General features: G+C 43.4%; 1 protein-coding gene across 5 annotated transcripts in view; it reads right to left on the bottom strand.

The window, feature by feature from the left end:
• Positions 1 to 22,280, bottom strand: part of LOC140714246 (progestin and adipoQ receptor family member 3-like) — a 46,888-nt gene that overhangs the window by 13,759 nt on the left and 10,849 nt on the right. For all 5 annotated transcript variants that reach the window (XR_012095849.1, XM_073025287.1, XM_073025290.1 and 2 more), the window contains exons 2-4: positions 20,267 to 20,468; positions 15,510 to 15,672; positions 7,891 to 8,046 (exon numbers count right to left, since the gene is read on the bottom strand). Coding sequence is in view for 4 of the 5 variants with exons in the window: in XM_073025287.1 (XP_072881388.1) it covers positions 7,891 to 8,046; positions 15,510 to 15,672; positions 20,267 to 20,468 (521 nt within the window). In the remaining variant the exon portion in view is untranslated. The remainder of the gene's footprint in view (positions 1 to 7,890; positions 8,047 to 15,509; positions 15,673 to 20,266; positions 20,469 to 22,280) is intronic.

The raw sequence follows: 22,280 nt of genomic DNA on the forward strand, positions 1-22,280 counted from the left end.
CAAATCCATTTTTACAGAACCAAATCTGATCAGAACTTATTTATCCATGACAGAAATGTAACCAAGTCTCAAAGATATAGCATTTAAACTTAATTAGAGTAATTCTCTGGTTGATGAGAACCAAATACAATTACTATTGCATTCTTTTAAGAGCCTCATAGATCGGTACGTGGAGTTTAGAAAAACAGAGGGCTATGCACTAGGGAAATTCTAGGTTACATGGTTGGGCCAACATTGTGGGCCGAAGGGCCTGTAATGTGCTATAAATTTCTTTGTTCTATATTCTGAAGATTAACTTCAATTGATAGACATCTAGTGCTTAGCCAACCCTGGGTCAATTGTCCTGTTCAGTACCTTTACCTGAATAACACTCTGAAAGAGGGACTAATGCTGGTGAGAGAGTAATGGGGGACAAAGAAATGACAGATGAACTTAATGGGTATTTTGGCACACTTCTAGTATCTTCCACAGTGAAGACAGACGCAGAGGTCCATAAGTCTCTAGGGAGCAGGAATGAATACAATTACTATTACAAAGGAAAAAGTGCTAGGCAAACTCAAAGGTCTTAAGGTGGATAAGTCACTGAGTCTAGATGGACTATATCCCAGAGTCCTGAGGGAGGTTGCTGAAGAGATAACAGATGCATTGGTCATGATCTTTCAAGAATCACTTGATTCTGGCCTGGTTCCAGAAGACTGGAAGATTGCAAATGCAACTCCACTCTTTAAGAAGGGAGGAAGGCAAAAGAAAGGAAATTGTAGGCCAGTTAGCCTAACCTCAGTGGTTGGGAAAGTGTTGGATCTATTACTAAGGATGAGGTTTCCAGTTATTTTGAAACTAATGGTAAAATAAGTTGAAGTCACCATGGTTTCTGTAAAGGGAGGAAATCTTGCCTGACAAATCTGTTAAGAGTTCTTTGAAGGAGTAACAAGCAGGGTGGACAAAGTAGAGGCAGTGGATGTCATTTTCTTGTATTTTTAGAAGGCATTTGATAAGGTGCCTCACATGAGGCTGCTTAACAAGATAAAATTCTATGGTGTTACAGGAAAGATACTGGCATGGATAGTGGAATGACTGACATGCAGGAGGCAGTGAGTGAGAATAAATGGGGCCTTTTCTGGTTGGCTGCTGGTGACTAGTGGTGTTCCTCAGGGTCGGTATTGGGACCACTACTTTTCACATTGTTTGTCAATGATGTAGATAACGGAATTGATGGCTTTGTGGCAAAGTTTGCAGATGATACAAAGATAAATGGAGGGGTAGGTGGTGCTGAGAAAGCAATGCAATTGCAGCAGGACAGACAAATTGGAAGAATGAGCAAAAAAGTGGCAGATGGAATACGGTGTTCAGAAATGTACGATAATACATTTTGGTAAAAGAACAAGAGTGTGGACTATTATCTAAATGGGGAGAAGGTTCAAACATCAGAGGTGCAGAGGGACTTGGGAGTCCTTGTGCAAAATTCCCAGAAGGTTAATTTACAGGTTGAGACTGTGGTGAAGAAGGCAAATGCAATACTGGAATTTATTTCAAGGGGAATAGAATATAAAAGCAAGACCCTAGTTAGGCTGCACTTTGAGTATTGTCAACAGTTTTGGGCCCCATATCTCAGAAAGGATATGCTCTCATTAGAGAGAGTTCAGAGGAGGTTCACAAGAATGATTCCAGCAATGAAGGGGTTAACATATGAGGAGCATTTGGCAGCTTTGGGCCTGTATTCACTGGAATTTAGAAGAATGCAAGGGGATCTCATTGAAACCTACTGAATGTTGAAAGGACTAGATAAGGTGGATATGGAGAGGATGTTTCCTTTTGGTGGGGTTATCTAGAACTAGGGGGCACAACCTCAAAATTGAGGGGCAGCCCTTTAGAACAGAGGTAAGGAGGAATTTTTTTTAGCCAGGGGGTGGTAAACCTGTGGAATGCTCTGCCACAGACTGCAGTGGAGGCCAAGTCCATGTATATATTGTTATTTACCAGCCCTCTCCTTTGCGAGAATCGCAAGAGCCCTAGTGAAGGGGGGGGGGGGGGGGTCAATGACCCAAGAGAGAGAGAGAGACGTGCTGAATAGACACAGGAAATGGGAGAGAGAGAGACGTGCTGAATACCGCGTTCCACCGGGATGCAGAATAAAGCGACCCTGACTATTGTCTCATGAAGACCACGTGTAAAGCCCTCGGGCAAAGTGGGCTGGTTGAGAGAGAGATTGACACCTGCGATCCCGTGAGGAAGTATAAAGGAGGGTCTGGGGGGGGGGGGGGGACCCCTCCAGACGCACCAAGGAGACACGATAGTGATCCCGTCATAGCGGGAAGCCATTTTGAACTAAGCCACGTGCGTTAGATTCCAAATCAGGAGTCTGTGGCTGGAATCACGGAAAATCGCTTTTAACTAACAACAGGAAAGCCGGCTCCCCTGATTTCACGGTTTTGCTTCGTAAGGACCCGGGCAAGTGTTCCTTTTCTCACCAATCTCTCTCTCACTCTCTCTCCAACACGGGAAACCCAGCAGTTCCCAAAAGGCTGAAGCCTGCCGACTTTTTGAATGACTGTTATATTTCCAAATGGACAAGATATTCTCCCCTAGACAACGACAGAGCTTATTTCTGATTGATCATTACTATACCTGCGCTTTAGATTGAGTATTGATGACGTATGTTATCAGAATGTTTGTATTAACCTTCCTTTTGTGCCCCTTTATAAATAAAAACGTTTAAAAAAGGTGCCATCAGACTTCAGCGGACGTCTCTATCTTTGCTGGTAAGTGATCCAGTTACGGGATACGTAACAACGTGGGCGCCTCATCTCGAGATTTGAAACCAAAATTGGGAGGGCAGTGAATTGGGTTTGTAAGTCAAAAAAAAATAAAAAAATAAAAAAATTTGGATCTGGTACGCGGGTAGCCAGACGGGAAACTAGCAAAGATGGACGTGGATGAATTTATGAAAAACCCGACTGTAGAGGCGCTAGAGGCGGCCACCAAATCAGACTTGTTAAATTTGGCGAAGGGATTGGACCTCGCAGAAGTGAGGTCGTCCATGAAAAAGTGGGAGGTGCGAGGGGCCATAACTCGGTATTACATTGGAAAGAAAGTGTTCGGAGCTGAGGTCTTGGAAAATATCCCTGAAAAAGTACCAGCGAGTGGAATGGATCAGCTAGAGTTGGAGAAATTAAGGTTGGAACATGAATTTAAAATGAAGCAGCTGGAAGCGGCTGAGAGAGAGAAAGAACGGGCTGAGAGAGAGAGGGAGCAACATGAATTTAAAATGAAGCAGCTGGAAGCGACTGAGAGAGAGAAAGAAAGGGAGCAGGTGTTCCACATAAAGGAGTTAGAGGTGGAAAAAGAGCGGGACCAAGCTGAAAAGCAAAGACAGCATGAAATTCAGCTAAAAGAGCTAGAAGTAGCCGAGAACGAGAGGGAACGAGCCGAGAACGAGAGGGAACGAGCCGAGAACCAGAGAGAACGAGCCGAGAACCAGAGAGAGTATGAGGAGAGACGAGAACAGAGGGAACATGACTTGGAGATGGAGAAGTTAAAGAAAGAGCGAAGAGATCTAGGGTTAGAACGAGAGGAGAGGTTTAATGTTAGTCGGGAGTTGAGGGTAGTACCTCCATTCGAAGAGTCGGATGTTGATAGTTATTTCTTGCTTTTTGAAAAGGTGGCAGTAAATCAAAAGTGGCCCAAAGAGCAGTGGGTGGCGTTGTTACAAAGTGTGTTAAAGGGGAAGGCACAACGAGCATATGCGGCCTTGGCCGTCGAGGAAGGGGAAGCGGAGAATTATGCCAAAGTAAAGAGGCCATTCTCCGGAGTTACGAGCTAGTACCTGAAGCGTATAGACAAAATTCAGAAATTTACGGAAAGGGTGGAATCAAACGTATACCGAGCTAGCCTATGAAAAGGGTGTGCTCTTGGACCATTGGTGCACCGCGGAACAGGTGGATGGGGATTATGGGCGTATCAGGGAGTTATTTCTGATTGAGGAATTAAAAGGGTGTGTTCCGGAGGAGATCCGGATGTATTTGAATGAGAAGGCGAATAAGTCCATCTCAGAAATTGCTAGGTTCGCAGATGAATATGCCCTAACCCCACAGGATAAAGATTTCCTCGCCAAAAGGTTACCCGAGAGACCGTCGGAACGGTAGGGAAAGTCCGCCGGCTGAGGCAGAGGTCCCGCCGGGAGCTAGTGGTAAGGTTGAGGGGGAAAGGCCAGGCAGCCCGAGATTTCCGGGCTTGACCTGTTTTAATTGTGGGAAGGGAGGACATATTGCCTCTAGGTGCTTTGCTCCGAGAAAGGAGCCAGAAAAATGGAGAGCAGCGGTCCCTATTGGGTGTGCCGTGGTAATCAGTAAATCGACAAGACAGCCCCGGGTAGACAGAGTACGAGAAGGGTCAGAGACCTGGCTGTCACCCGGAACCGTGTCCGTGAAGGGGAGGAGACCCACCCACTCCCGTCCGAATCTGGCGTGACACCGGGGCGAAGCTGTCGTTGATCCGCCGTGAGATACTAGATTTCGGTCGGAGAAGGGGAATGGTCGCTGTGAAGGGGATAGGTACAAGAATAGAAATGGTGCCCCTACATCAGGTAATTATGGATTGTGAGCTGGTATCTGGACCAGTTGAAATAGGGGTGCCATCAGAATTCCCGAGAACTGACGCGGACGTCCTCCTCGGAAATGATTTAGCCGGGGGGCAGGTTTGGACACGGCTCAAACAGCCTGTGAGGATTGCAGCCCCGCCCCTCGCATCTCCAGTCTGTACCACAGGCGCGAGCATTCACAGCCTGTCGAGAAAGGCAGCTGGGAAAGCGAGCAGTTTAAATCTGGCCAGTATTGATTTGGCCGAGATGGTCCTACCGACCCTGTACCACGAGGGTTCTGAGGGTGGTAAACGGAAGAGTAGTAAAGTGAAAGGGGTTAAGGGAGAGGAGCGAGATCTGCCCTTAGCGAAGAGAAAGGTCCTAGAGGTAGGAAATAAAGATGAGAAACGGAAAAAGCTGTTAAAAGGTCCAGAGTTGGACATGGATGATCTGTCGGGGGTGGCAGCCCTGTTTGAAGAAGGTGAGAGTTATCAAGGTGTTCCCGATAATGAGATGAAGGCAGTCCTAGATGAAAAGGATGCCATTACCTTGGAGAGGTCTGCTGGGTTGGCAGACGAGGTTGTTTCAGCCCGCGGGGTTGAGTTTACTCCGGAAGGGAGTTGCCCAGAGAGGAACTGGGAGGATCAAGGGAATTTAGAATTTGAAAAGGGTACGGGTATTGAAAGCCTGGAAGAGGCAGATGTCCCGTTTGAGTGTGTCCAAGATGTGGATGCACGTGGTACTGAACCTAGTAATGGAGCTCAGAAAAAGTCTGAGGGATTTGATTCAGTTGAAAAGGAATGCGGTCCCTGTGGGTCAGATGGACCGGGTTCAGTGAAGACAGGGTTAACCCTGATAATTGGGGGAAGGGGGGGTTCCCAGGTGTTGGTACACGAAGGGGTGGTGAACCTTAAAGTGGAACTCGACCAAGGGGGAATAAACATTATTATTGAAGGGAATGGGAAGTTTGTAGTTCCCAAATTGAATGAAAAAAAGTTAAAGTTTAGATTGGTGTCAGAAGAAGCAACCAAGCTACAGAAACGAGGGCTTGGGAACGCGGTGCCTGCGCATCGATTACAGGTTGATTTGGAATGTAAAGGTGCCCCACACGCTGTTGTTATTCAAGAGAGCGCTGTGAAAAAGCCGAAATTTAAATGCGGCCTGAGGGAAAGGTTCGAACTGAAACCCATCAGCCTGCATGGTCCTGACAAAAGGGCTAGCCACCTGGGTAAAATTACAGAATTGGGTGGAAATGGTCTAAGTGGTGTTGATAAGATGACCCTGATGAACGAGACGGGCGGGAGTTCACCATGCCAAATTACTCAAGTTCCCCACGGGGGGACTCCCCGGAAAAGAGGCGACGGTTAATTGAAGTCTGATGCTACCAGATTTTCAGTACGGTACGCGATGTTAAGATATTAAAGAAAGGGACACTGTAATCATTAACTGTTTAGATACTGACTTGAATGTATAACAGTAGTACTCTGTGAAAAGAAAAGCTTGTGTATTGTGGTAGATACAAAAATCCTGTAAGACTCTATACCACTGTTTTTAACCACTGGTAAAAAACGTTTAAGAGGGGAGGTGTTATGATACCAGCCCCCTCCTTTGCAAGAATCGCAAGAGCCCTAGTGAAGAGGGGGGGGGTCAATGACCCAAGAGAGAGAGAGACGTGCTGAATACCGCGTTCCACCGGGATGCAGAATAAAGCGACCCTGACTATTGTCTCATGAAGACCACGTGTAAAGCCCTCGGGCAAAGTGGGCTGGTTGAGAGAGAGATTGACACCTGCGATCCCGTGAGGAAGTATAAAGGAGGGTCCGGGGGGGGACGACCCCTCCAGACGCACCAAGGAGACACGATAGCGATCCCGTCGTAGCGGGAAGCCATTTTGAAGGAAGCCACATGCGTTAGATTCCGAATCGGGAGTCTGTGGCTGGAATCACGGAAAATCGCTTTTAACTAACAACAGGAAAGCCGGCTCCCCTGATTTCACGGTTTTGCTTCGTAAGGACCCGGGCAAGTGTTCCTTTTCTCACCAATCTCTCTCTCTCTCTCCAACACGGGAAACCCAGTGGTTCCCAAAAGGCTGAAGCCTGCCGACTTTTTGAATGACTGTTATATTTCCAAATGGACAAGATATTCTCCCCTAGACAACGATAGAGCTTATTACTGATTGATCATTACTATACCTGCGCTTTAGATTGAGTATTGACGACGTATGTTATCAGAATGTTTGTATTAACCTTCCTTTTGTGCCCCTTTATAAATAAAAACATTTAAAAAAGGTACCATCAGACTTCAGCGGACCTCTCTATCTTTGCTGGTAAGTGATCCAGTTACGGGATACGTAACAATATTTAAGGCGGAAGTTGATTGCTTCCTGATCAGTCAGTGCTTCAAAGGATATAGTGAGAAGGCAGGTATATGGGGTTGAGTGGGATCTGGGATCAGCCAAGATGGAATGGCGGTGCAGACTTGATGGGCTGAATGGCCTAGTTCTGCTCCTTTTTAAATAGATTAATTCATTTCAAGCATTGATTAATACTTAGAAAAATCATAAAAATGTTAGTAGAGGTACTTGAATTGTTTGATCAGTAGTTTTGGATATTTCAGATCTTCTCTCCTCTGTATTGTGTACATGTATTGGACATGTACAACACTGTGAAGTAAAAATACAGAAGTTTGTTTCCCCTTTCTGTCTTCACTCCTGTTACTAATCTGACCTCAAAATCAAGGACTCTATAAAGGGTCCAATCACAAACAGGAGAAAATCTGCAGGAAATGCAGCGCAACACACACACACACACACACACACACACACACACACACACACACAAACACACACAAACACACACAAACACACACACACACACACACAATGCTGGAGGAACTCAGCAGGCCAGGCAGCATCTATGGAAAAGACGTTTCAGGCTGAGGCCCTTCGTCAGGACTGGAGAAAAAAAGATGAGAAGTCAGAATAAGAAGGTGGTCGGGGGGGGGGGGGGGGGAGAGGGGTGAAGTAAAGAGCTGGGAAATTTATTGCTGAAAGAGATACAGGGCTGGAGAAGAGGGAGCCTGATATTGAGTTTGTGCCAATGAATTATATGAAGGTAATTTCATGCTGAACTTTTACAGTAATTGTGTTTTGTACCTCACTAGTCTGAATGGGAAAGGGTCTATCATTAGGCATGTGGAGATCTAATTTCTCTATGTTTATATATCTCATTTACTACAGAATGTTTACTTACAGTGTACACGTTTTTAAATATACCAAGTTACTCATTTCTTATTTAAAGAGGACAGCTACTTACCTCAGCACAATAAAAAGCATAAAAAACTCCTGGGACATAACATCCCAGCATTCCTACTGAGACACCGGCATAGTCGAGGGCAAGCCACTGCTGGCTGGTCTTCTCAGAGTGGTGGCAGCAAAACAGATGGTATCCTGCTGAGCAGAGCATGCAGAACTGTGGATAAAGCAAAACCAATTCATAGTCAGACAAGGGTAAATATCAGAGAGGCAAAAGGCATAGAAACAGGAAGCTCTTTATCTGATGAGTCCATTCCGGTTATACAATACTAAGCTGTCTTTTCATTACATACAACTTTACCCAAATGACGATCTTAATACAAAATAACTTGTAATCAGTAAAACAATGATCCCAGCTTTGGTCAGTCTTAAAGACATGTTGATTATTTAAGTACGAAGTGCAAATCAAAGCTTAGCGGAGTGCCATGTGTGTAGTGCACTTGTTTACTCAGTTGTGTTTTGGACAGCTCTTGGGTTTGCTACATTGTCTAGATCAAGAAATGGAATTTCAATGCTCTAGAATGCACCTATTTTATTAGTCAAAGAATACAACTCAAAGTAAAAGTAAATAATTAGTTCAAAAATGTTTCTCTGAATTTTGGGTCAGTCCAATAGAGTCTCACTCCACAATCTGGTCATTATTCTTCCCCAGCACTGGTCTCTATCTACATAACCCATAAACAGTGAGTTTAGTACATGTACAATGAATTAATAACATCTACTGGAGCTTGATCCTCCTTAAAACTCAGCAACACTAGTTCTAGTGTTTTCATGGGATTAGCTACACCCGAGTCATGCTGGGACCAGAGCCCTGGCAAATTGCATAACTAGGGCTGAGAACAGTGCTTTAAACTAATAGTAGAGGGGGATGGAATGGCATGGAAAATTGTGGAAAAGGTTAGTATCCAGAATTTAAAGGAAAGGGCAGAGTTTAGAATGGGCTAGAAATACAATTTCAAGCAACATGTGGTCAAATTTGAAAAGGGATAAATGCAGGACAGAGGATAATGTGTTTGAATGCATACAGCAAACAAGACATTAAATGAGTTTCTAGTACAGATCAGAATTGGTTAGTATAATGTTATGGGCATCACAGAGGCGTGTTCGCAAGAGGTTCAGAGTGGATCTCTAACTATTTAAGGATACACACCATATTGAGAAGACAGGCAGATGGGCAGATGAGAGGTGTGGCCATATTGGTACAAAAATTAAATTAAATTGATAACAAGAACAGATATAGGATCAGAAAATCTAGAATCTTTGTGGGTGGAGTTGACGAACGCAAAGATAAGAAAAGATCCTGATAGGAGATATGTGCAGGCCTCCAAATAGCAATCAGGATGTGTGGGTGCGAACTATATTTGGAGATTTTTTTAAAAATAGGTGAGTAAGAAAGGCAATATTACAATGATCACGAGGCAGTTTGATATGCAAGTACACTGGGAAAACCAGGTTGGTAGTGGATCCCAAGAAAAGGAACGAGTGGAATGTCTATGAGATGTCTTTTAGAGCAGCTTGTAGTAGGCCAATTCTGGGCTTGGTGCTGTGTCATGAGGCAGATTTGATCAGAAAGCCAAATGAGGAGGAAGCCTTGGGAGGCAGTAACCTTAATATGATAGAATTCACCCTGCAGTTGAAGGGAGAGAACCTGAAATCAGATGTAACATTATGACAACTGAGTAAAGGTAACTATAAAGGTGTGAGGGAGGAACTGGCTAGAGTTTATTGGAAGTGGATTCTTGCAGGAAAGACAGTGGATTTGGGATACACGATAGAATTTTATTCCAAGGTAGGAACAACATACCAAGAGGACAAGGCAACCTTGACGGGCAAGGGAAGTTAGGAACAACATAAAAACAAGACAGAAGGCACATAATATGGTGAAGAATTGTGGGAAGATGATTGGGAACCCTTTAAAACCCCACATAGGATAAACAAAAAGGCAATGAGAGGATGAAATACAAGGGTAAACTAGCCAATAGTATAACAAAAAAAAACTTATGCAATTTTTCTTTAAAATATCTAAAGGTTCAGAGAGAGGCAAAAGTGGACAATGGCCCACTGGAAAATTATGCTGAATTAGTAATGGGGAACAGAGAAATGACAGAGGAACTAAGTTGATACTTTGCATCAGTCTTCACAGTGGAAGATACCAGTGACAGGCCAGAAATGCAAGAAAGTCAGGATACAGGGATGAGTGCCATTGCTAAGGAGAAGGTGCTGGAGAAGCTGAGAGGCCTGAAGGTAGATAAAAACACCTGGCCCAGACAGATTACACACCAGAGTTATAAAAGAGGATCTGAAGATAGTGGAGTCACTTGCAGTGAACTTTCAAAGGCTCAATTTATTGTCAAGGTATGCATGTATAGTACAATTCTGATTTTTGTCTTTCGGGAATCGTTGTAGTCAGGTAGGGGTCCGAGGACAGTGGAGAGCGGCCAGTGAGTGAGTGGGCCAGTGAAAGAGTGGAGATTTGAGGCTTTGACTCGAGAGATTCTGGCAGTTTTGGCAGTTGGACTGTGCAATCAAGTCAATCAAGATTTGAATAACTCAGCAGAAAGCCGTTGGTTAGACAATCAAGATTTGAATAGCTCAGACTCAGCAGAAAGCAGCTGATTGGGCAATCAAGGTCAGGTGACCAAGCAGTTTGAAAAGCTCAAACAAATAAATAGAGGGTTACCTCAAGCGGAGCGGCCTGTGTAAAGTGGCCAGTGAGTGAGTGGGCCAGTGAAGGAGTGGAGATTTGAGGCTTTGATGAGAAGAGGTGGAGGATGAGCTTCACTCCAAGTGAGGTAAGGCCGGGTAAGTTCCTTTCAAAGGAGAAAGTTTCAAAAGTTGAGGCAAGTATTGGGTAGGTCATGGCAGCTGACATCGGCCCCGTGATTTGTTCATCCTGCAGCATGTGGGAAATCAGAGATACTTCCAGTGTCCCTGACGACTATGTGTGCAGGAAGTGTGTCCAACTGCAGCTTCTGGCAGACCACATTGAGCATCTGGAGCTGCAATTGGATTCATACTGCTGTTCAGGAGGCTTTAAACTAATGTGGCAGGGGGATGGGAACAAGTGCAGAGAGACAGAGGGGTGTAAAATGAGGGTAGAAGCAAAAAGAGTAAGGTGAAAAGTAAAAGTGGCAGGCAGGCAAATCCAGGGCAAAAAGCAAAAAGAGCCACTTTTCAGCATAATTGTATAAGGGCTAAGAGTGTTGTAAAAACAAGCCTGAAGGCTTTGTGTGTCAATGCGAGGAGCATTCGTAACAAGGTGGATGAATTGAATGTGCAGATAGTTATTAATGAATATGATATAGTTGGGATCACAGAGACATGGCTCCAGGGTGACCAAGGATGGGAGCTCAACATCCAGGGATATTCAATATTCAGGAGGGATAGACAGGAAAGAAAAGGAGGTGGGGTAGCATTGCTGGTTAGAGAGGAGATTAACACAATAGAAAGGAAGGACATTAGCCTGGAGGATGTGGAATCGATATGGGTAGAGCTGCATAACACTAAGGGGCAGAAAACACTGGTGGGAGTTGTGTACATGCCACCTAACAGTAGTAGTGAGGTTGGGGATGGCATTAAACAGGAAATTAGAAATGCGTGCAATAAAGGAACAGTACTTATAATGGGTGACTTCAATCTACATATAGATTGGCTGAACCAAATTGGTAAGGATGCTGAGGAAGAGGATTTCCTGGAATGTATGCGGGATGGTTTTCTGAACCAACATGTCGAGGACCAACTAGAGAGCAGGCCATTCTAGATTGGGTATTGTGCAATGAGGAAGGGTTAGTTAGCAATCTTGTCGTGCGAGGCCCCTTGGGTAAGAGTGACCATAATATGGTGGAATTCTTCATTAGATGGAGAGTGACATAGTTAATTCAGAAATAAAGGTTCTGAATTTAAAGAAGGGTAACTTTGAAGGAATGAGACGTGAATTAGCTAAGATAGACTGGCAAATGATACTTAAAGGGTTGACGGTGGATATGCAATGGCAAGCATTTAAAGATCGCATGAATGAACTACAACAATTGTTCATCCCAGTTTGGCAAAAGAATAAACCAGGGAAGGTAGTGCACCTGTGGCTGACAAAGGAAATTAGGGATAGTATCAAGTCCAAAGAAGAAACATATAAATTAGCAAAAAAAAAGCGGCACACCTGAGGACTGGGAGAAATTCAGAGACCAGCAGAAGAGGACAAAGGGCTTAATTAGGAAAGGGAAAAAAGATTATGAGAGAAAGCTGGCAAGGAACATAAAAACTGACTGTAAAAGCTTTTATAGATACGCGAAAAGAAAAAGATTAGTCAAGACAAATGTAGGTCCTTTACAGTCAGAAACAGGTGAATTGATCATAGGGAACAAAGACATGGCAGGCCAATTGAATAACTACTTTGGTTCTATCTTCACTAAAGAGGACATAAATAATCTTCCGGAAATAGTAAGGGACCGATGGTCTAGTGAGATGGAGGAACTCAGGGAAATACACGTTAGTAGGGAAGTGGTGTTAGGTAAATTGAAGGGATTAAAGGCAGATAAATCCCCAGGGCCAGATGGTCTGCTTCCCAGACTGCTTAAGGAAGTAGCCCAAGAAATAGTGGATGCATTAGTGATAATTTTTCAAAACTCCTTAGATTCTGGATTAGTTCCTGAGGATTGGAGGGTGGCTAATGTAACCTCACTTTTTAAAAAAGGAGGGAGAGAGAATCCGGGGAATTATAGACTGGTTAGTCTGACATCGGTGGTGGGGAAAATGCTAGAGTCGGTTATCAAAGATATGATAACAGCACATTTGAAAAGAGGTGAAATCATTGGACAAAGTCAGCATGGATTTGTGAAAGGAAAATCATGTCTGACGAACCTTATAGAATTTTTTGAAGATGTAACTAGTAGAGTGGATAGGGGAGAGCCAGTGGATGTGGATTTTCAAAAGGCTTTTGACAAGGTCCCACACAGGAGATGAGTGTGCAAACTTAAAGCACACGGTATTGGGGGTATGGTATTGATGTGGATAGAGAATTGGTTGGCAGACAGGAAGCAAAGAGTGGGAGTAAACGGGACCTTTTCAGAATGGCAGGCAGTGACTAGTGGGGTACCACAAGGCTCAGTGCTGGGACCCCAGTTGTTTACAATATATATTAATGATTTAGACGAGGGAATTAAATGCAGCATCTCCAAGTTTGCGGATGACATGAAGCTGGGCTGCGGTGTTAGCTGTGAGGAGGATGCTAAGAGGATGCAGGGTGACTTGGATAGGTTAGGTGAGTGGGCAAATTCATGGCAGATGCAATTTAATGTGGATAAATGTGAGGTTATCCACTTTGGTTGCAAGAACAGGAAAACAGATTATTATCTGAACGGTGGCCGATTAGGAAAGGGGAGATGCAACGAGACCTGGGTGTCATTGTACACCAGTCATTGAAGGTGGGCATGCAGGTACAGCAGGCGGTAAAAAAGGCAAATGTTATGTTGGCATTCATAGCAAAAGGATTTGAGTACAGGAGCAGGGAGATTCTACTGCAGTTGTACAAGGCCTTGGTGAGACCACACCTAGAATATTGTGTGCAGTTTTGGTCCCCTAATCTGAGGAAAGACATTCTTGCCATAGAGGGACTACAAAGAAGGTTCACCAGATTGATTCCTGGGATGGCAGGACTTTCATATGAAGAAAGACTGGATTGACTAGGCTTATACTCACTGGAATTTAGAAGATTGTGGGGGCATCTTATTGAAATGTATAAAATTTTAAAGGGATTGGACAGGCTAGATGCAGGAAGATTGTTTCCGATGTTGGGGGAAGTCCAGAACGAGGGGTCACAGTTTAAGGATAAAGGGGAAGCCTTTTAGGACTGAGATGAGGAAAAACTTCTTCATACAGAGAGTGGTGAATCTGTGGAATTCTTTGCCACAGGAAACAGTTGAGGCCGGTTCATTGGCTATATTTAAGAGGAAGTTAGATATGGCCCTTGTGGCTAAAGGGATCAGGGGGTATGGAGAGAAAGCAGGTACAGGGTTTTGAGTTGGATGATCAGCCATGATCATACTGAATGGCGGTGCAGGCTCAAAGGGCTGAATGGCCTACTCCTGCACCTATTTTCTATGTTTCTATGTTTCTATGACAGGAAAATGATCAGGATGAAGGAACTGATGGACTGCTGGTACTGCGGCTGAGCTTTCAGACAACACAAGGATAGGTAGAGGTAAAGGTGGTGTTACTGAAGCAAGGAGTTTGCACAAGGACTTGTACAAACTATTAGGAGAAATAGCAAGTGAAATGCAGTGTATGGAAGTGTGGGGTCATGCACTCTGGTAGAAAGAATAAAGGTGTCGACTATTTTCTAAATGGAAGATAACTCAGAAATCCGATGTGCAAGGGGACTTGGGAGTCCTGGTGCAGGATTCCCAAAAGGTTAATTTACAGATTGAGTTGGTAATAAGGAAGGCAAATGCAATGTTGAGAATTTATCAGGCATTGGTCAGACCACACCTGGAGTACTGTGAGCACACCCAAGGATGGATATGCAGGCATTGAACAGGGTCCAGAGGAGATTTACAAGTATGATCCCACAGATGAAAGACTTTAAATATGAGGAGCGTTTGACAGCTCTGGACCAGTACTCACAGATTTATAGAAGTACGAGGGAGATTATCACCGAAACCTATTGAATATTGAAAGGCCTGGATGGAGTGGACACAGAGATGATGTTTCAAATAGTGGGAGAGTCTAGGACCAAATGAGGAGGAACTTCTTTAGCCAGAAGGTGATGAATCTGTGGAACTCATTGCCACAAATAGCTGTGGATGCCAAGTCATTGGGAATACCTCATCAGAAAACTGTTAAGTTGATTAGTAAAGGTGTCAAGGATTATGGAGAGAGGGCAAAGCGCAGCCATGATTGAATGGCAGAACAGGTTTGATGGACCAAATGGCCTAATTCCACTTCTACATCTTATGACCTTGTAGTCAAACACAAAATGAAGATGAATGCGAGTCAGTGCACAGATGGACACACACAACCTAGCTCACTGAACAGTTTGTAACTATATCTCACACCACTATGCTTCACTCCCATGAAGCCTCCCTCTACAATGTATTTACAGTTGATTTTTCCAGAAGTAACAACTTTTTCCAAAATCATTTTATTTCCATGTTTTTAAACCAACTACCTCAATTCTGTCTCCTTTTATTACTGAGAGTTTTCTCCCCATTTGCTTTACCATTGTTTTGAACACCACAATCAATTCTCTTCTTAACCTACGTACTCTGAGAAGAGAAATCATAAGACTCACTACTGAACTCTGACCACCGTATCAGCTGGTACTTCTCTTCTACACCTATGTTCTTCCGAGGTCATGGCACTTTTCTCAGCTGCCCAGAAACAGATCAGTACATTGACACTAGATGCACATCAGCATTAATAGTGAATCAGTACAGTAACATTACAGGGGTGCAGTGTCAGTGCTAGGAAAATTACCCATTTCCCCCTCATACCATCTGCACTCTCTATTTAGTATGCTAGAGTTGTGAGCTCAAGATTGGGGATTGACAGGTGGATGTATGATGTAGAAACCTGCAATTACTTTCACCCCGACAGCCCCTTTTACCTTTTTAAGCAATGACCTACCTGGAAACAGAAGCCAAAAATGATAAAAACGACATAGTCATCCCGGGTGCTGTTTGATGACGGCAACAGGAAGCAAGTGTCATGTAGACCCATGAGGAAGAACAATAGAAACCCCAGCAAGTGGCTCCATATATTCACACTCTCGTTGGACAAAACAAACAGGCTATATTTTCAATAGGAGGCAGATTGAAAAACACAGTGTAAGTGAAATACGAACCTGTTACATTTGAATGTTACAAAATTTAGATTAGATAGATGCAAAATGTGAACATGAGAGATACTTTGTATTCAAAACACCTACATTCTCAAATAAATGGTATTTGGGAGAACAATTAATTGTCAAGACTCCTTACGCTGATACTAAGTGAAACATTAGCCACACAAAAGCTAAAAATCCCTGCAAATTGTGGTGAACAGAGCTATGATTTGCAGTTCATCTGCACAAATGTGGATGGGGGCTGGACAAGCGTCACAGCAATTCCTATGCTCAGACTTGAGCACCAGAGCTAAACTTCACTGATAAGCAGAAGAGAAATGTAGCTTTATTTTGAAACAGTCTAGATCTTAATCACTGCAACCCCATCCCTATTTAAAAACTATTCCTGGAAAAACATTAATGGGGTGTCAATTTCAGCAAAAAGGACAGTGTTCTGCAAATCCATCTTCAGAACACAAAATAGTTTGCTTTGGGGTTTGCCAAAGTTCACCTACAAGATAAACTGAAAAGCATCCAGAACAAAGCAGTGTGTATCATCTACAAAGTGTACAGATAGATAGATAGATAGATAGATAGATAGATAGATAGATACTTTATTCATCCCCATGGGGAAATTCAACTTTTTTATGCAAGTAATTACTTGCATAGGCTAATGTAACAACAGTAACTCTGCCATTAAAGGATTAGGGCTCCAGGCTCATGGCAATGCCACAGACTGCAGATTTAGCTCCAAGATACATCCTATGTTGATTTCAAAACACATTGCAAAAAGATTCATTGTCATGGGATCTAAATTCTGGAATTCCAGTTCAAGATGGGAGTTCCCCACCCACTTCTCCAAGGCAATTAGAGACAGGCAGTTAATCTTAACCTTGCTAGCCCCCTTAAAAATGTATTTAAAATTAACTAAAACAGTCATTGTTTCACCGCTGAATAAAAAGTTAAATTATCAAGCTCTATCTCTGCCTCAGTGTTCCAAGAAAGGGATAAAATAAAATGTAATAAAGATCACCAAGGACTAAGATTGCTCCTTAAACCATTCCACAGACTTATTCACTTCAACGCAGATTAAATGTCTTGACCTGAAACAGACTCCTTTTTTCCCAGCTGCCTAACCCAACAATGTTTTCCAGCAATTTACTTTCAGTTCAGATTTCAACAGCTGCAATACTTTGTTTCATTATGCAGAAAAAAAACTTTGCTTCCTGGCATGTTCTGGACTTGTCAGATTCCAGTTAGTCAAGTATGGCAATTAATTAGGAGTCAGCCTGGCCACTTCCACAGCCCTGCTCCCAGCATCCTGTCCCCTCCCTGTGAAATACTGTTTCTGGAGTGTGCTAGTTTATAAAATGACAGATGATAAGACATCACTGTTATAATTTCATCTATTCATCCAGTCTTATGCAATAATATATAATCTTGTCTACATAAGGCAATGCATTTTAAATGATTGAGAGTTATACAAGTTATGCAGCATGGAAACAAGCCCGTCAGCCACTGCACCAACCATCAAATATCCATTTACACTAATCCTAATCACATTTTATTCTCCACACATTTCTATCAATTCCTCCCACTCTCCTAACCAAGAAAAAATCTGCAGTTGCTGGAAATCTGAGCAACACACACAAAATGCTGGAGGAACTCCGCAGGCCAGGCAGCATCTATGGAAAAGAGTACAGTACAGTCGACGTTTTGGCCAGACACTTCTGCAAGGACTGGAGAAAAAAAAACTGAGGATTAGATTTGAAAGGTGGGGAGAGGGGATAGAGAACCAACTTGGAGGGGGGAGGGATGAAGCAAAGAGCTAGGAAGTTAATTGGTGAAAGAGACAGAAGGCCATGGAAGAAAGAAAAATGGGGGGGGGGCGGTTTGAGAGGAGCACCGGGGCGGGGGGGGGGGGGTGATAGAAACATAGAAAACCTACAGCACAATACAGGCCCTTCAGGCCATAATGCTGTGCAGAACATGTCCGTACCTTAGAACTACCTAGGCTTACCCATAGCCCTCTACTTTTCTGAACTCCATGTACCTATCCAAGAATCTCTTAAAAGACCCTATCGCTTCCACCTCCACCACCGCCGCTGGCAGCCAATTCCACGTACTCGCCACTCTCTGCGTAAAAAAACAAAACAAAACTTATCCCTGACATCTCCTCTGTACCTACTTCCAAGCACCTTAAAACCATGCCCTCTCGTGCTAGCCAATTCAGCCCTGGGGAAAAGCCTCTGACTATCCACATGATCAATGCCTCTCATTATTTTGTACACCTCTAACAGGTCACCTCTCATCCTCTGATGAGGTGATGGTCAGGCAAGGAGATAACACGAGAGAGGGACAAGGGAATTTGATGTAGTGAAGTGGGGGGGGGGGCATTACTGGAGGTTTGAGAAATCGATGTTCATGCCATCAGGTTGAGGGCTACCCAAATGGAATATATGGTGTTGTTCTTCCTACCTAAGTGTGGCTTTATCTTGACAGTGGAGGACATGGATGGACACATCGGTATGAGAATGCGAAGTCGAATTAAAATGGGTGGCCACTGCGAGATCCCACTTGTACTGGCGGACAGAGCGTAGGTGCTCGGTCAAGTCGTTTCCCAATCTACGTCAGAAATACAAGAGGCCACACCGGGAACACCGAACACAGCATATGACCCCAAGAGAGGATGGGGTAAGAGCAGATGTGCGTGAAATGGAAGAGATGCGGTTGAGGGCAGCATTGATGGTGGAGGAAGGGAAGCCTTTTTCTTTGAAAAAGAAGGACATCTCCTTCGTTCTAGAATGTAAAATTTCATCCTGGGAGCAGATGTGGTGGGGAGGGAGGAATTGACAGAAGGGAATGGCATTTTTTACAAGTAGCAGGGTGGGACGAGATACAATCCAGGTAGCTGTGAGGGTCCATTGATTTATAATAAGCCATCCTCCCACCACGCTACCAGGGATAGGGTTCCTCTTGTCCTCACCTACCACCCCACCAGCCTCTGTGTCCAACACATAATTCCCTGAAACTTTCACCACCTCCAACTGGATCCTACAACCAAACACATCTTTCATTGCCCCCGCCCCACTCTCTGCTTTCCGCAGAGATCACTCCCTATGTGTCTCCCTTGTCCATTTGTCCCTCCCCACTGATTTCCCTCCTGGCACTTATCCTTGCAAGTGGAACAAGGGCTACACCTGCCCCTACACCACCTCCCTCACTACCATTCAGGACCCCAAACAGTCCTCCCAGGTGAGGTGACACTTCACCTGTGAGTCTGTTAGGGTCATATACTGTGTTCAGTGCTCCCGGTGTGGCCTCTTGTACATCGGTGAGACCCAGCATAGATTGGGAGACCGCTTCACCGAGCATATACACTCTGTCTGCCAGAACAACTGGAATCTCCCAGTAGCCACCCGTTTTAATTCCATTTCCCATTCCCATTCTGATATTTGCATCCATGGCCTCCTCCACTGTCAGGATAAAACCACACTAAGGTTGGAGGAACAACACCTTATATTCTGTTTGGGTAGCCCTCAACTTGATGGCATGAACATAGATTTCTCAAACTTCCAGTAATGCCCCCCCCCCCCTTCACCATTTCCCATTCCCTTTTCCCTCTCTCATGTTATCTCCTTGCCCACCCATCACCTCCCTCTGGTGCTCCTCCTCCCTTTTTTCTTTCTTCCATGACCTTCTGTCTCTTTCACCAATGAACTTCCTAGCTCTTTGCTTCATCCCTCCCCCTCCAAGTTTCACCAGTCGCCTGTTGTTTCTCTCTCCCCTCCCCCCACCTTTCAAATCTACTCCTCAGCTTTTTTTTCTCCAGTCTTGCCGAAGGGTTTCAGCCCAAAACGTCAACTGTACTTTTTTCCATAGATGCTGCCAGTCTTGCTGAGTTCCTCCAGCATTTTGTGTGTGTTCCTTCCACTCTGCTACACACTTGGGCAATTGACAATGGGGCAGTAATCTACCAACCCATACAACCATAGGCTGTGGGAGGAAATCACAGCACTGAGGAAACCCACATGGTCCCAGGGAGAATGAACAATCTCCACATGGCCAGCACCCAGGTCGGGATTGAACCTGGGGTCAAGGTGACAGCTCTATTAGCTGTGCCACACTGTTCCTGTGTTTTCAACAGCTGTGTAAAAGCTAAATTGGTGAAAACCCCACAGCATGTCCCCATCCAGAGGCTGATGAAACAGATTTTGTTTAAGAGGCGAGGAACAATTTGTACAGCAGGAAGGGCAAATGTTGGCACCCAAATACTTGCTAATAGGATGTGGCTGGGTAGGATGGGATATGTCAAAGATTAAAGGATTTGATCTCAAAATAACAGTATACATTGAGAGGCAGTGGACAAAGCCAACCAACATTAGTTTATTTAGGAGATAAAGGTACAGACGTTGACAACAAATAAGAGTAGGTATTAAAGAGTCTTAGTTACATTACTTAACTTTTTTGTGCTATAAATTTCTCGTCAATGCCAACTCCCTCAACTTAAACCTATACTTTCATATCAATATTTCTGAAACTTAAGTCTACTTAAACATACCTTCTGATACACAAACTTGATGGCAAGTAAGCCCTATATCCATCAGTGATGTATGGATTGCCTTTTAAAAAAGTTGGGATTTCTTCATAACTGTAAAGACGGATTCCAATTTGTGAAAATAGCGGCCAGTAATTGTATCCGAGTTCAACTCGATGTAAACTTTTCAGGATATTGTGAGTCATCTTGTGTGAACAACCTAAATCTGAGAAAGAAAGCCAGATTATTTTATTGGATTTAATATCAAATCCAACCACACAAATCTGCAAGGTCAAATTGGAGCATGAAAATATTTTCACTGGGCCAGGCAACATCTGCGGAACAAGAAGCAGAGCTAACATTTCAATTACAGTCGCTCAATCTGAACTGGAAAAATAATGAAAACAAGCAAGTCTACTGCTGCATAAGGAGTGGAGAGTTAAAGGAACATCTGATAAAAGAGGGACAAAGAAATAAGTGCTGTTGGTCCAATACAAGAGGACGTAGAATGGTCTCAAGAGGACTACAAGTTTAGAAGAAGATGCGTTAAGATGCGTGGAGGTACAAGTAAATGCTAGAACTGTGAGAAGAGAAAGATGGGAAAACTCCCAAGTGACCAGATAACATCTGTGATGAGAGAAATTAACTTACTTAAAACATTATAGGAGAATGACCTTGTACCAAAACTAGATGGTGGTTATCTGATTTTTTAAAATTCAATATCAAATGCTGAGGCCTACATGACATACTACTTCATGAGACCGGCACCATTTACAGCTGGTCAAGGAACAGAACACATCTTCCATCAAAACACACGGTAGCCCTAAGGACTCAGTACAGAAGTTAACTAGCTTTTAGGTCAGAGCTGTCGAGTTCCTACCTGGAACTAACTCAGCCTTTCTCTCGCCGGATGCTGATTACTTCCAACACTCCCTCATTTACAAAAGTTGCTGGGTTCAACATCTCACAGTTCCAGAATTGATTTTTGCCTCCATACAAAATTCATTCATCTCCCTACATTTGCATTGCTCCACGATTAACAAAGTTAAAAGTAACTTTATCACAGTACATATATGTTACCGTATACAACCCTGAGGGCATACTCAATAAATCCATAATAGAGTAATAACTATAGTAGAATCAATGAAAGACTGTACCAACTTGGGTGTTCAACCAGTTTGCAAAAGAGAACAAACTGTGCAAATACAAAAAGAAAAACACAAAAATAAATGATTAAGTAAGTCGTAAATATCGAGAACATGAGATTAAGACTCTCTTTAGTATCCTCAAAGACATGTGTCACCTGGACAATCTTGGCTTTTCTTGTTCTTTCCACCCTTCCCCTCTTTACAATTTAAAAGATGTGTGTTTTCTCACTTCTCCAGTCCTGATGAAACACCATTGACCTGGACAGCACATCTCCTTCCATAGATGCTGCCTCCCCTGATGAGCATCTCCAGCATTTACTGCTTTTATTTCAGTTCTAGCAACAGCAGGTTTATGCTTTTAGAACATTACCTTCCTGCTCAGTTAACATACTGATGCAAAATGAAGATACAAATATGTGCAACAGAAATCTTCCAGAATATTCTTTATTACACCTGAATTTTTTCCAATCTCTTGCATTTACTTGTGCATTAATTCAGCCTTGGCATTAATATATAATTCATAAAGCTCTAATAAGACACTGCTGGAATTTTGAATGACAAAATGTTAACCATTACTGCAGTAGCACTAGCCTCAGCCACAACTGTACAATTATTTAAGACATGAAATGCCATTTGCAATATTTCACAAGACCAATACTGATACAGGATGCAGACATTTGGGCTTCCATTTGCAAACCAAGGACTTTGGCCATCTATTGATTGTATAAAACACAGATTTCAAGGTAAAAGAAAATGGTATTCCATGAAAAAGGTGAACTATCTTGATGGAAACAAAGGAGATCAATTAAAACATGACATTAAAAATTAAGAGCATACAAAGTAGAAAGGGCAAGTGGTAGAGCTGACGTTATACTGGAACTAGAAGCATG

Source organism: Hemitrygon akajei, chromosome 21, assembly GCF_048418815.1.
Source record: "Hemitrygon akajei chromosome 21, sHemAka1.3, whole genome shotgun sequence".
NCBI classification, from domain to species: Eukaryota; Metazoa; Chordata; class Chondrichthyes; order Myliobatiformes; family Dasyatidae; genus Hemitrygon; species Hemitrygon akajei.